The sequence below is a fragment of the Embiotoca jacksoni genome, unplaced genomic scaffold (assembly GCF_022577435.1).
Source record: "Embiotoca jacksoni isolate LCO1_2020_lvr unplaced genomic scaffold, fEmbJac1.0.p SCAF_33, whole genome shotgun sequence".
Taxonomy (NCBI): domain Eukaryota; kingdom Metazoa; phylum Chordata; class Actinopteri; family Embiotocidae; genus Embiotoca; species Embiotoca jacksoni.
This window is the reverse complement of record NW_027185385.1, coordinates 1,835,903-1,849,439: the sequence shown is the minus strand read 5'-3', so window position 1 is coordinate 1,849,439 and position 13,537 is coordinate 1,835,903. Positions and strand designations below refer to the sequence as shown.

The following is a 13,537-nucleotide window of genomic DNA, read 5'->3' as shown; positions in this document are numbered from 1 at the left end:
GAGACTAATATTTATGAAACAGCTAATTAAATGAATATATCCCTTCATTAGTAATTACTGTGTTGAGAAAGAATTCAATCCGAGTGTGTTGTTGTTTGTAAAAGAAGAAACGGACCAAGTTCCGATTACAGAAGAGTGAAAAACGCTTCTATACAATCCTCTACATTAAAGGAAGTTTGAGGTTTATTGCTATTTTCTAATACTTAGTATGTTTTGTTTTGTTTCCTACTGACGTAAAGTGTTGAAACTCTTCTGTAAGATCCTGTGAGGGATGTGAGGGAGAGTCAGATGAGGAGGAGGAGGAGGAGGAGGAGGTGACAGTGCCATTTGCCTGGAGGGCACCTATAAACCTGGAAAGGGAGAGAGAGTGCACCATTCCTCACAGGTGACTGTACCATGTGACTTCAGGTTCTTTAAAAAGCAGACCAACCTGTCTTGTTGAGGTACAAGTAATCACAAGGCAGCGGAGGAGTCAGAGGAGGAGGATACCTGGGCTGTCGGAGCAGCAACAAATACCGACAGCCCCACAATACAAGCCGTGGCGCTCTGAGGGAGCGCGTTGAGGAGCACAGCTCACCAAACAACACTCTTCACATCTTGAAGGAAGACCTGAATCCAACTCGCTCGGTGTCCACATCATTGACACAATGAGCTGCAGCAGCGTTGCAGGTTCAGAGTTCTCGGAGGAAGAGCTGGAGCTGGGCGTGCTGGGCCAAGAAGAAGAAGACGAGGGAAGTCCCAAGACGTCTTTCCAGGACAGTGAGAGTTCAACTAGCAGCCCTGGTGACCCCGAGGAAGGCCAGACCAAGAAGCGCAACCGACCTGTCCGCTCAAAAGCCCGAAGAATGGCTGCTAACGTCCGTGAGCGGAAACGCATTTTGGACTACAACCAGGCCTTCAACGCCCTCCGGGTTGCTCTCAACCATGACCTCAGCGGCAAACGTCTGTCCAAGATCGCCACGCTACAGCGGGCCATCAACCGCATCTCCGCTCTCTCAGTGTTCCTGAGCTCGAATCCCCCCAGCAAGCCCTGCACCCACCGGGAGTGCAACCGGTCGTCTGCGGGCCCGACAGCGATGGCAGCATCTCGACTGGAGCAGACCCGGGTGGCGATTCCTCATCTGGAGCATCAGGGCTACGTCCCCTGGCATGCATCCATCTCTCACCAGATGCAGCCGCAACAAGGGCCTCTGGTGCACCGGCTGTCCACGAAGCCTCACGTCTACATGGATAACGCCGTGTCCTCGTGTCCGCCGTCACCACACTACCCTTGTTACCCCACTGACGGACAAATTTATGCCTCACACGGACACTGCGGCAGCGCCCACGATCACCCGATCAGCCCGCTGCGCTACTCCCAGGTGGGCGAGGGGGTGGGCTACCAGTCGGGCGTGTGGGCCTCCTGCACTCAGGGATACATGGACTCTTTCGTAGAGCCATCCACCACGTTGGGGCTTCCGTGGCAGGTGAGCTACCTGCAGGAGCCGGAGCACAGCCTCCCTCTGTGCTCTGACGTCCTGTAACATCCACCACTGTGAACCCTGAAGACTGAAGAGCACCAGAACACTGACACAACCATCTCAGGGAGGAAACTCTTATTATGTATGCAGTATTACAGTCACACTGGTATTGTAGAGCAGAGCCATTTAAATTTAACACACAATGTCAATCTAGACTGCAGAATGTTGTACATATTGTATTTGATCTTGTATTTCAACATATTAAATGTAAAGAATATTTTGTTTATCTGCTGTAAATAATTCATCTTATTGGCCTTTTGCAAACTGTGCAGAATTATTGTATAATATGGTGCATTACTACATGTAAGACCAGGAATACAAAAGACGTTATGTAATGCTTCATACAGTTTGCAGAAAGTGCATCTTAAGAAAATGTAACAAAGTTCTTGTACCAAAGGGCATCTTTTGTATTTAATGTATTTATTCTCCATGTTGTATAAAAATGACGAGCTGTTTTGAAAGTTGTCAAAAGTTTGTACATCACTTTCTAAACTTGAGGATAAAATTTTCCGCTTCTATGTTTCTGGTTACGCCTCCTTTTATAACAAAACATGTTTCTCTGTGCGTTTCTCAGGACTTCCATTGAACACAACACTGGCATGCATGTGCACGTGTGCATGCCTGCCTGTGTGTGTGTGTGTGTGTGTGTGTGTGTGTGTGTGTGTGTGTGTGTGTGTGTGTGTGTGTGTGTGTGTGTGTGTGTGTGTGTGTGTGTGTGTGTGTGTTTGATTATAGCCTAAGGTTGGTAGCCTCCACCACTCGGAGTCTGAGATGACAGAGGTCCTTCACTCAGTTGAGAAATGTCCTTACAAGTCCATTCTTGTCATTTTTGTGGGAGAGGAGAAGTCAAGGTGTTATTTACACGCAGCAAAATAAAAGCACGAGTAGACAGCATGAAGGACAACACTGACAGTGTTGTCTTTTCTGTAGGAACCAAAAAACTGATCAGCAATGCACGAGTATAAAAAGTGCATGTAGTGCCTTCTGCACACTTTGTTTTCTGTATGTTTCTATATGTCTATATTCTCTGCACCACCAACAGGGAGATTATTACTCCTCAGAGGTCAGCTGGTGTTTTTGTGATCAAGAAGAGTGAATCCTAACCACAACCCATCCTCCCGGCCAAACCAGCTCGTGCTAGTCAGCAGCAGCTTTCCCTCCCCTGCTGAGGAGCATGTCATGGAAAACAGCTTTAATATCAGACTATGGGACGGAGCCCACCGACAGATTTATGTGGGTTCAGGAAGGAAGAGTGTGCCCCGTCATCAGCCGTGAAATCCCCTGTTGGGCTGCGCTGGCCTGCAGGTGGAACTGGGTGTGTTCGGGTTTTTTTGAACGTCCTGGAGGTCTCCCAGCGAGAGCCTGGAGACGCTGCTGAAAAGTTTTGGCCCTGGGAGAACTACTGCAGGCTGAGTGGAGAAATAAGTGGTGTGGAACAACAACAATTAGCAGGCAGGAAGGAAAGGGAATATGGACAAAGAGATGAATGGAGAGGAGGAGTGAAATAATAGGAGGAGGAGGAGGATATAGGTGGTGAGAAAAAGAAGAGCTTCTACACAGACGTGAATCACTGGAAAACCTTGAGTCACCAGTGAGAGACCAGAGCGGTTGACAGGCCTCAGTGACGGCACGTCTCTTCCTCCACCCTTTTTGGCACAAACGCAGATCTCCACTCACTGCAGTGCCAGTTTATCTACTCATCTGCGTCCTCAAGAGACTCCAGAGTGAAAGTGGGCTGATAGTACCGCAGTTCTTCTGAGACTGTGGTTGTTCTCTAACGCCAGTCTGTTTTACCGGGAAAATCACAGAAACTCGCTCTCTGCACAGCAAGCTGATCAGAGTGAAGAAAGACGGGACCTTCGTTCCTTTACAGAGGAATGAAAGTCAGAATGGCTGCATTGAAAAGATTTGACTGCCTAATTATTAAATTATTGATTTAATGAACAATGAAAAATCAACGACTATAAAACTATTTCATCAGACATGCATCTCAAAAAAAGTGATTTTAGCACAGTTTACATTTGATGCTGTTACAGTGAATATCGGGATAATTCATCAAACACTCGATCAAAAGACTTTAATCGACATATTTACATGTATCAGAAATCTTCAAACATGAGGATTTACTGCTTTTTGTTAACTTTGTTGTTGAAAATAAACTAAATATCGGTCAGGTTTATTTAAACTGTATGAAACTTGGACGGAGACCAGGTTTGTAGGACAAACAGTTAACTAAATAATCAAGAAAATAAGTGGCAGATTAACGGATAATGAAAGCAAAAAATTAGCTGGAGGCCCACTGTGACATGTACAAGTATTAGTTTGTGCAGAAGTATTTTTTTCTGACTGATTTTTCAAAACAAAGAGAAAAATGCAGTTTCGTCAAACATCGTACAGAAAAGTGTTTCAACATTTCATGTTGACTTGTGACTCACCTGAGGATTTACCTCACTTCTCCAACATGCGAGCTTGTCAGTGATGCATCTTTTCTTCAGACTGCTCCGCCTCCTCGACACCCTCTGCTGCCGAGCTGATGGAGGAGAAAACAAGCAAACATGAGAGAAATGATGCCAAGACACGGGGCGTGTTTCAGCTCAAGGGTGAGGAAGTGAAGGTGCCAGAGGACAAGATGCGACAGAGATTTTGTTTGTTACCACGTCATGTACAAACAAACACGTTACACCTGACTTATTACTTCCTGTCTGACTCTGAAACACATAGCAGAATGTAGAATTACATACACATCTGTTCTTTCACCCAATGAGGATAATGTACAAAGAGACGCTTGTTTACATTTTTTAAATAGATATTTTTAATTATAACAGATGATTTAGGATTTTGATCAGTTATTATTCCCTCGAGAGACAAAACCAGATTCAGAAAGTATAAACTTCTCCCCAGTAACCAGCACACATGTTAGACCAGCAACTAAAAGAAAAGCACTACAAGTAAATCGAATATCCTTTTATATATCTATATCTATATCTATATCTATATCTATATCTATATCTATATCGATATATATATATAGTATATGGTCGTCATATTTAATTTTTTACAGAGCTAAACATTTGGTTATGGATAAAACGGGAAAAAAAAAAAAAAAAAAAAATCAGCAAAATCCTGTTTGTCTTTCATTAAAGTAAACTATAAGAAGGCAGAACTCCAGACCATATATATATATATCTATATATAGATATATATATATATATATACACACATAAAACGGTGTACAAACACACACTGAGCTGCAGTGGGACGACAGTGAAATAGCAGCAGCTGCAGAGTCACTCTGAGTTAATTGCTGTCTTGTCTCAGATGAAACTGGAAAGTGTTCTCAGCTTTTGTTTGGTTTTGAACTGTGTTAGGAGGAAGTCTTTGAGTCTTCAAGAGACACGCATGACTGCCATCCCACCGCAGCTCTGCTCTCTGGTGCTGCACAGGTCTGTCGCTCCTCTGTGCTGAGTTTTACGGACGTTCACCTCATCACTGCAGTCACATGACGACGTTTCCTCATTGTTGGCTGCTTTAACTGTGTTTTACTGTTTACATGTGCTGGAGTTGTACAGCAGCGTCTGACACTCCACAGAAACTATTTCTATTTGTATTTTGCAATTTTTATTTTGTGCAAGAGGAAAAAATGGATTGTTAAAACATGTACTCTATGTATGCTACCGCCCGGTCCTGAGCTCAACTGAACACACAATTTAGCAAATCTATGCAATAATTCCACTTTTACAATGAACTTAGTTCCTCTGCGGTTTTTAAGACCAATTTCTTCACATCCATAATAATAATAATAAAAAAATAAATTTGAAAACAGTCCTTTGAATGAAACTTTAACCATTAAGACATTATGAGATCTGACAAAAAAGTTGTCCCTCTATAAAATGCTTCTGAAGGTGCTTAAAAAACATATAACTGCTGTTTTGTAACTGCAACATACGCACACACTGTGACATCATCCATCATCATACTCATATTTTCTGCTTTTATATTGGCATTAATATTTTTACTGTGGTTGTTATGCATTTTGTTGTTATTTGTTTCTATTGTTTTTATGTATCAATATTATTTCTGCATGAAACTTTGTACTTTCCATAACTGTGAACTTTTAACATTATCCAGGTGGATCTTCCTGCACGGCACAGAATTTTTTTTGTCTTGCAAAATCAATTAAATCGAATCAAATCAATGAGATCGTTCTGAAGAGTATAATGGTTAAGGCACATATCATATAAGCAGGTTCGATTGGGGGCGGGGCCTGTTGTTCTCCTCCCTCTCCAGACATTTCTCATCTTCTTTGGTCAACTGTAAAATATAAACAACAAAATGAGATCACAGCATCACAACATGACTTATCTGACAGACTACAGTTGGATTTTTTTCCATGATATTCGGATCTTACTGAACTCCACTGACATGAGGCTCACAAGCTGGAACATTTTAATGTCTCTGATTGTTTGACAAACTGTTAGATAAGTAAGACAAACTTCTTCACATTTTCTAGCAGGTTTTCTTACTAATACTAAATTAAACTTTTGTTTCATCCCTTTTTCAGATGACCGTTGTTAAACAGAGAAGTCTGTTGCCCTCCTCCTCCATGAAGTCTTATCTCTCCCTTGCAAGTTGCAGCTTGTCTTATTGAATTGTTTGGATTCACAGAGCAGTGAGCAGTTTCACCACTGAACACTAGATGGAGGCAAGATGATGGAGCTCCGCTGTATGTCGAGCCAGTGAAGAAAACAAGAGCTGAAAGTCACATTACGCTGCTGTTTGTGGGCAGATGAAGACTCTGCAGCATCATGCAGTTTCTGTTCGGTGTCAGTTATTTTAGGTTTGTGTTATCATTGTTATCATTATTAGACTTTAACTAGCTGCTCTTGAAGCTCTCTTGCACTTGAACTACTGCACCTTTAAAATGCATATTGGTTATTTCATTTTTTAACTCTATTTGTGTTTAATTTGATCTGTTCTTATGCATCTCATTTCTTTTCTATATTTTTAAATGCTCCTTTATATCTGTTTTTATGTGAAACACTGCATGTCATTTCCTTGCCGTGAAACACGTTGAGCTGCATTTCTTGTGTGAAAGCTGTGTTACAAATAAGCTTATTATTATTATTATTATTATTATTATTATTATTGTTGTTGTTGTTGTGTGGGCTGGACTATGAGAACATATCATGCAGACACAGTAAAATACTGTAAAACTTGTATTTTAAGTTACCTCTAAAAATTAAATGAACGGTGTTTCACCAAGAAAAATAAATACTGTAACACTAGCAAAACTAATGCATTAGTATTAATAATAATTCAGACCAACACGTGAAGTTTTGACGAGGATAATCCCTGTCTTAGGACCACTTCTTCTTTTCAGGCCATATCTCCTGTTAACTCCTGTTAGCTCAGAAACACGTGGCCACATCACCACTGAGGACTTCACTGACCAGTCACAGCCCTCCTACTTTTAACATGTACAACGCATATGGATGGCCTGCAAACATGAAACAATAAATGATGCTTTAATAATATCAGTTTGGTCACAGCAGCTTCGTTGTGTGTAGATTTGGTAAACCGCACGTTCTCTGAAGTTTTAATGGGATCTTCCTACGGTGATGATGATGATGATGATGATGATGATGATGATGATGATGATGATGATGATGATGATGATGATAATGACAGTCAGTCAGTCAGGTTGGAGAATCTTACTTCCCTGTAACAAGTAATATGATTGTTTGATCTGTGATAACAGTGAACACACCTCACATCTGGGTTTAAGGTCAACACATCAATCTCATGTTTGTTAGATTAAAGATGGGTAAACTAGTACTCCATTAATAAGACATCTTTCTATCCAGAAGATCACAGATCTCATGTTTCCCGAGACACCAAACATGTGAGGGAGAATTTCAGTGAAACTTGCGGTATCTGTGCCACCTGAGCACCACATAGGACATGTCACCAGTTGAGCAAAGACAGGATGAAACATAAAGTGAAAAATATGTTTTTAAGAACAAATCAAAATAACAGAAAATCTTTTAGCTTCACAAAGAATCCACACATGAAAGCTTTCTCTTTTTTTTTCTCTTGTACAACTCCTGGTGTGATAGGTAAAATTTCAAAACATCAATAATTGGCCTCATGGTGGCGCTATTGCGACAATTCGTTCCTCCAAGTTTCACTTCTGTAGCCTTTAGATATTTTGAGATATTATTGTTTTTTAGGTATTAAAAACATCATTGATGAAAAACTCATTAATTATAAGAGAAGCTGTTTACATCCTCGTCATGCTTGACATTTTCAAAGTGCAACCACGTATGTGGAAGAAGTGATTCGTGCCCCTATTGCTGAAACTGTATGAATCTAATATACATTAATATTATAATATTTAACAATTATGAGAGGTTCGCTTGATTTGACCACATCCACATACATTTGTTAGCCCATTATGGAAAAACAATGAAGACAAGATATCTCAAATGAAACACATGATCAGTGTTCAGGGTCGTCCAGGGATACTATGCACCACCTTTGATGACGATTGGATGAAATATGTTGAATAGAAAGTCAAAAGTATATGTCGACATGATGGAAAAATATTTATGATGCAAATGGACGTTTTCACATCATTCATCCTGTTTAATCATCACAGTGCTGAACAATATATCCCTTTAATATCTGTGATATGAAACTAGATAGATAGATAGATAGATAGATAGATAGATAGATAGATAGATAGATAGATAGATAGATAGATAGATAGATAGATAGATAGATAGATAGATAGATAGATAGATAGATAGATAGATAGATAGATAGATAGATAGATAGATAGATAGATAGATAGATGGATGGATGGATAGATAGATAGATAGATAGATAGATAGATAGATAGATAGATAGATAGATAGATAGATAGATAGATAGATAGATAGATAGATAGATAGATAGATAGATAGATAGATAGATAATAGATAATAGATAGATAGATAGATAGATAGATAGATAGATAGATAGATAGATGGATAGATGGATAGATGGATGGATAGATAGATAGATAGATAGATAGATAGATAGATAGATAGATAGATAGATAGATAGATAGATAGATAGATAGATAGATAGATAGATAGATAAACAATATACCACCTTCAGGTGGCGCTGCACTCTCCTGAGCTCCTCCCTGTCCCCAGACCTGAAGGCTGCTTTCTTCTTATTAAGAAGAACTTTCAGGTCACTGGTGATCCACGGTTTATTGTTGGGGAAGCAGTGTACAGTCCGGGATGGACCTCCTCACAGTCCTGGTGGTTACAGGCTTCCTCTGTACCAGAGGAACATACCTGGGAGTCAGCAGGACCAGGTTGTGATCCGACCTACCAAGGGGGGGAAGGGCAGTAGCACTGCATGCATCCATGGCATTAGCATACAGGAGGTCCAGAGTTTTATTGTTCCGGGTGGGGCAGTTAACATACTGGTGCAAAGTTGGCAGGACTTTATCCAGACTGGTGTGGTTAAAGATATCGTCTTAGTTACAGTATTAGTGTTGTTTTCCTGGTTTTAAAGGCTGCATTACAGAAAAGATAATGTAGCTATTCTCTTATTTGCCTTTACCCACTGAGTCAGGATATCCAAACGGAAACAGAAAGGGGAAAACCGTACATGTACATACTTTTAGAATATATAGGATGTGTCCAGTGTAAATGCTAACTAACATTGTGGCTCAGGCAATCAAAGGTGAGAGGTCATCATGTCATGTCTATCTTCAGCATCTAGAAAAGCAAAAGAAGGTGGAAGAAAAAATAAAGGAACAGATGACCCAGGCGACCTGTAATGCCTCAAACACAACTGTGCTGTTGAGCTCCAGCAGACTGTGGCAGGAGAGCACAAAGGTGACCGTCTGACAGGATGACACGTCTCCCCGTCCAGCAGACGCTGAGGTTACAGAGACGGGGATGAGCTGAGCAGAGTGGGAGGTAGTCGTCGTCCTGGGATTACAGGAGCTGGATTCACCATCGAGGTGAGGAGGTCTTGGAGTATGAATTAAAAAAATGAAGGCCATCCCTGATGTAGTTTCTGACTCTTAATTTTGTCTCAGTCCCACGACCCGCATCTTAGCCTTTTCATTAAATCCAGCCGCTCCTCATTTGCTGCTGCAGCACAAGTTCTTTATCTGAGATGGAGTAGAGGTACTGCTGTTGATATGCAGCAGGAAATAACCAGGGGCTGGAGAATTTCATTATTTTTACTATTCTGGCTGCTACAGTGTCATACACTCACACAGAGGAGAGTGTGTGTCCTGGGACTATATATATGGTTTGTAAACAACTTTTCCTCGGTTATCTTTCGTTGCTCCCCTCAGGCCGGCCGTGATTCCTCGTCAGATTCAGCTCAGAGGACGACCTGTTCCAATTAAGGCTGCATCAGAAATACAGAGAGAGAATCTGACAGAAAAACGGTGTGAAAACATTTGGGGCAGCTTTCAAATGTCCGGACAGGAGCTGCTCACATCTCTGTGTTCAGCCCTCTCAGCAGAAACAGCTTGAACTGCTCAGACTACAGAGAAGAAATGTGTTATTCATAACTGTCAGCAGTAACGGGAACAGTAAACTGACTGCAGCGTAAAAACTCGGTAGTCTGACACACAGGACGGCGACAGCTTGACACGGTGACGGAAAAATACGCGAAAATAAAAAAATCATAAACATGCAAGTGAAGAAAACAAACAATATGACAACATATGCATAACATTTAAAACAAAAAATTACATGAAGCCTATAAGCAAGTTGAAAAACTGTAGCTTCCTTGGAAGTATCTTCTGTTCTGTAACTTAGTTCCTTTTCCTTGAAAGAAACAAAGTTTTCTCTATTTTCCAGTGTATTTTTCATTTGCAGTGAGTTTCTGTATTTGGGTTTGTTGTTTCTATTTGAGGAGTTAATTTGTGAAATACAATAATCACCATTTTTAAACAATTAAACTGAAACTGTGGAAAATAATTATTAACAGGATGTTCAGAAAACTACTAAACACCTACTTGTACTTTGTTATAGAATGATAATCACTGCAGTTTGTACTGCGTACTGCACTCCATCACCATTAAATGAAAGCTTGGGGAAAAAAAAAGATTTTAAGTTGTGTTTTTAATAAATAAAAAAAAATTCTGAAATGTAGATTTTTCAATTAACATGAATTTTGTACTTTTTGTTTGGTTGAGTTATTTTTACTCCATTAAAACAACCTCAGACCGATGTGACTGACACCCTCCAGGCTGCACACAGAGAGGTTTTAGCAAATTAATTAAACAAAAGGATTTGCACGTATTTGCAATATTTTGCATTGATCTCTTTGCCCCAGCAGGAAGTTACAGTACCAGAGTACAACGTAGAAGTACTCTGAAAAACAGTGAAGTCATGACGGTTAGCATCTGTTCTGCTAGCTTTTGTAACTCAATGCACTCTGATGACATTTACTTCACACATTTGAAAACCAATTAGCATTCACTGCAGCAGTTACCATCAGAAACGAAATCATTTTAACAGGATTTTACTTTTAATTTGATTTCATTCATCTCCATAAAACTCACCAAAACGTCTTGAGTCACTTTTTGAACCTTTTATAGACAATCGCTGCCGTCTGTGGAGAGTTCAGGTTTTACAGCTGTAATTTGCTTAAAGGCCTAAAGTTGAATCCATAAATGTCTGGGGCTCATTGGGATACGCTGTGGTCAGAGCCACTAAAAATATAAATGCTGAATAAACATTAAAGTGTTAAATAAACATGAGAAAATCTTGTTTGTCTGCGATGAAACTTGAAGCTCCAGTGTTGGTATCATGCTGTGGTTCGTCAGCGTCGGCCTGTGCTCCGTTCATTAGTCTCTGGTTTGTACACATCCCTGGTGGCTCCAGCTCGGTTAACTTAACTTCACTTCCACTCAGTACAAGGAGGCTGTTGAGCCTCTGACTGGACGTCATAAAGTAAATATCTAGTACGGGTTGTTCTAATATCAGAGCTACATGACTGGACCTATAATGTTGGGACTGACTTTATTTTACAGAACTTTATATCTTTAATCTTAAAAATGTTGATTATTATTATTAGTATTATAGATCCAGTTGCACTATTGTTGTTTTTGTGTGTTAGATTAATTAGTAGCAGGTACACAATTATTGCTTGGCTTACAGACACATAACACACAAACACAAAGACACACAACAGAACAAGATTTCCAGTTTCTTCTGTCTCTCCTGAAAGAAAGTCGTGATGGATGTCGTTTCTCCGTCATTGTTCAGGATCCAGAGTAGATGAGTGATGTCAGTGATGCAACCCGTTCCCTCAGTCATGCTGCAGGAGCACCGTAGCAATCTGTCAGACATCTGTCCTGTTTAAAGAATACTTGCTACCTTTGAGGAGTGTTTAATTTATGTAGCTTCATGTTCCTTTCTGTTTCAAACACACAAATACTGTATGTGTGCAGCAGGTTTTAGACTCTGCAAGGAATTTAATAACAAAACAAACTGAAGCAAACTTCAAGACACAGCTCGTACATCTGTCGGTGCCGCTTTCCCATAATTCACTGCCACATTCACTCAAAAGTCAATAAATACAAGCCATCACTGAATAGATGTTGAGATGCTGTCAGTCGCTCGCATTTCCAATAAAATACTTTAATTTGACTCAATTAATTGGAGGTTTACTGCAGTTCAACAGTTCCTCTCATCTGTCCTCTTGCCTCCCACTCTTCTCCTTTATCCAATCACAGCACACGTCAGGTCTTCTACCATTCAAATGACAAGCCATTGTCCCTCTTGCTTGTCTCACAGGCACCCACCACCACCACAGCTCCTCCCACCACCACCTCAGCTCCTCCCACCACCACCTCAGCTCCTCCCACCACCACCTCAGCTCCTCCCACCACAGGGGACTCCTTGCAGACTCAGACCCTGTGGAGTGCTTGGCAAGGATCTGCAACCGCTATCACCAGAGTCTGCACCAAAATCTTTGCATTCATTTGTCAAAACCTTCTCTGTGAATCGTTTCATCTTGTATTCATGTGTTGAAGTCTCTTTAAACTGAAAAAAAAAATCTTGGCTCTATCAGTCTGTGATGAGTTTGCTTCCAGAGGACATTAATTCAGAATATTTTTGTGAATAAGTTGTTATGTTTTTCATCCAATTTTTAAGTTGCAAAAGGGGGCAAAAGGTAAGACATTTCCCCAATATTTCCACTTCAGGGTGGATTCATTGGCATGCTCTGTAGCCCTTAGTCTGAAGTAGGGCAGAGAGGCTAGATCACTTCAAGTTGGTAATTTAGTTAATAGAGTGGGTCTAAATAATTGTGAAAAGTAAATTGGTCTCTTAAAAGGTTATCTGTATCCTGACACAGGGCCACCTCTCAGGAATATAAAACGACACCTTGTTAAGTGATTGGACAGGTTCCTTTCAGCAGCTATTTTCACTGCTGCACCCATAATTATTTAATTTTCTCCTCTTCTTGGAGTCCTCCTCTAATGGATTGATTTTGTCTTTTTCTTCGGGAAATTGGTTTATAAAACCACGATAAAAGTAGGAGGTGTCAGGACGGAGTCAAACCAATGGAGAGCGAGCAGAAAAGTGTAGCATTTGAAGAAAAGTGTCGGTGAAGACGTGAAGGAGGACGCTCTGGGTGGTAAATAAGATGAAACTCGTGTTTGTGTCTTTAACAGCCTCTCCAAGCAATTACAGCATTTTGTATTTTACAGCGTCTTGTATTCCATAAGCTACCTCCAGCCATTTGTTTGAAACCAATTCATCACAGTAAAAGACAGGAAATTAACATTACTGATTGAACTTCAACATCCTGAGGTCAGATGAGGATGAAACATGAGCTCATATCATCCAGGGCAACTCTCACACGTTTCTACAACCTCATTCAAATGAGCGTCCTCTGGGAGAGATAGCAGAGGGCTCAGCTGTAATGAGAATACCACAGAAGTTGTGTCATTAGTCATAGATAAAGATACACTATGTGGCAGGCTT

General features: G+C 40.6%; 1 protein-coding gene across 1 annotated transcript; it reads left to right on the top strand.

Annotated features, from left to right (window-relative positions):
* Nucleotides 1–641: 641 nt before the first annotated feature.
* Nucleotides 642–1,523, top strand: bhlha9 (basic helix-loop-helix family, member a9). Its single transcript, XM_069165155.1, has one exon. It carries the CDS (start codon nucleotides 648–650, stop codon nucleotides 1,521–1,523), a length of 876 nt encoding a protein of 291 aa, XP_069021256.1. The 5' UTR covers nucleotides 642–647.
* Nucleotides 1,524–13,537: the final 12,014 nt, after the last annotated feature.

Excerpts from the sequence above, each read along its gene's own strand:
- bhlha9 (XM_069165155.1), top strand. The coding sequence starts at position 648 with ATGAGCTGCAGCAGCGTTGCAGGTTCAGAGTTCTCGGAGGAAGAGCTG.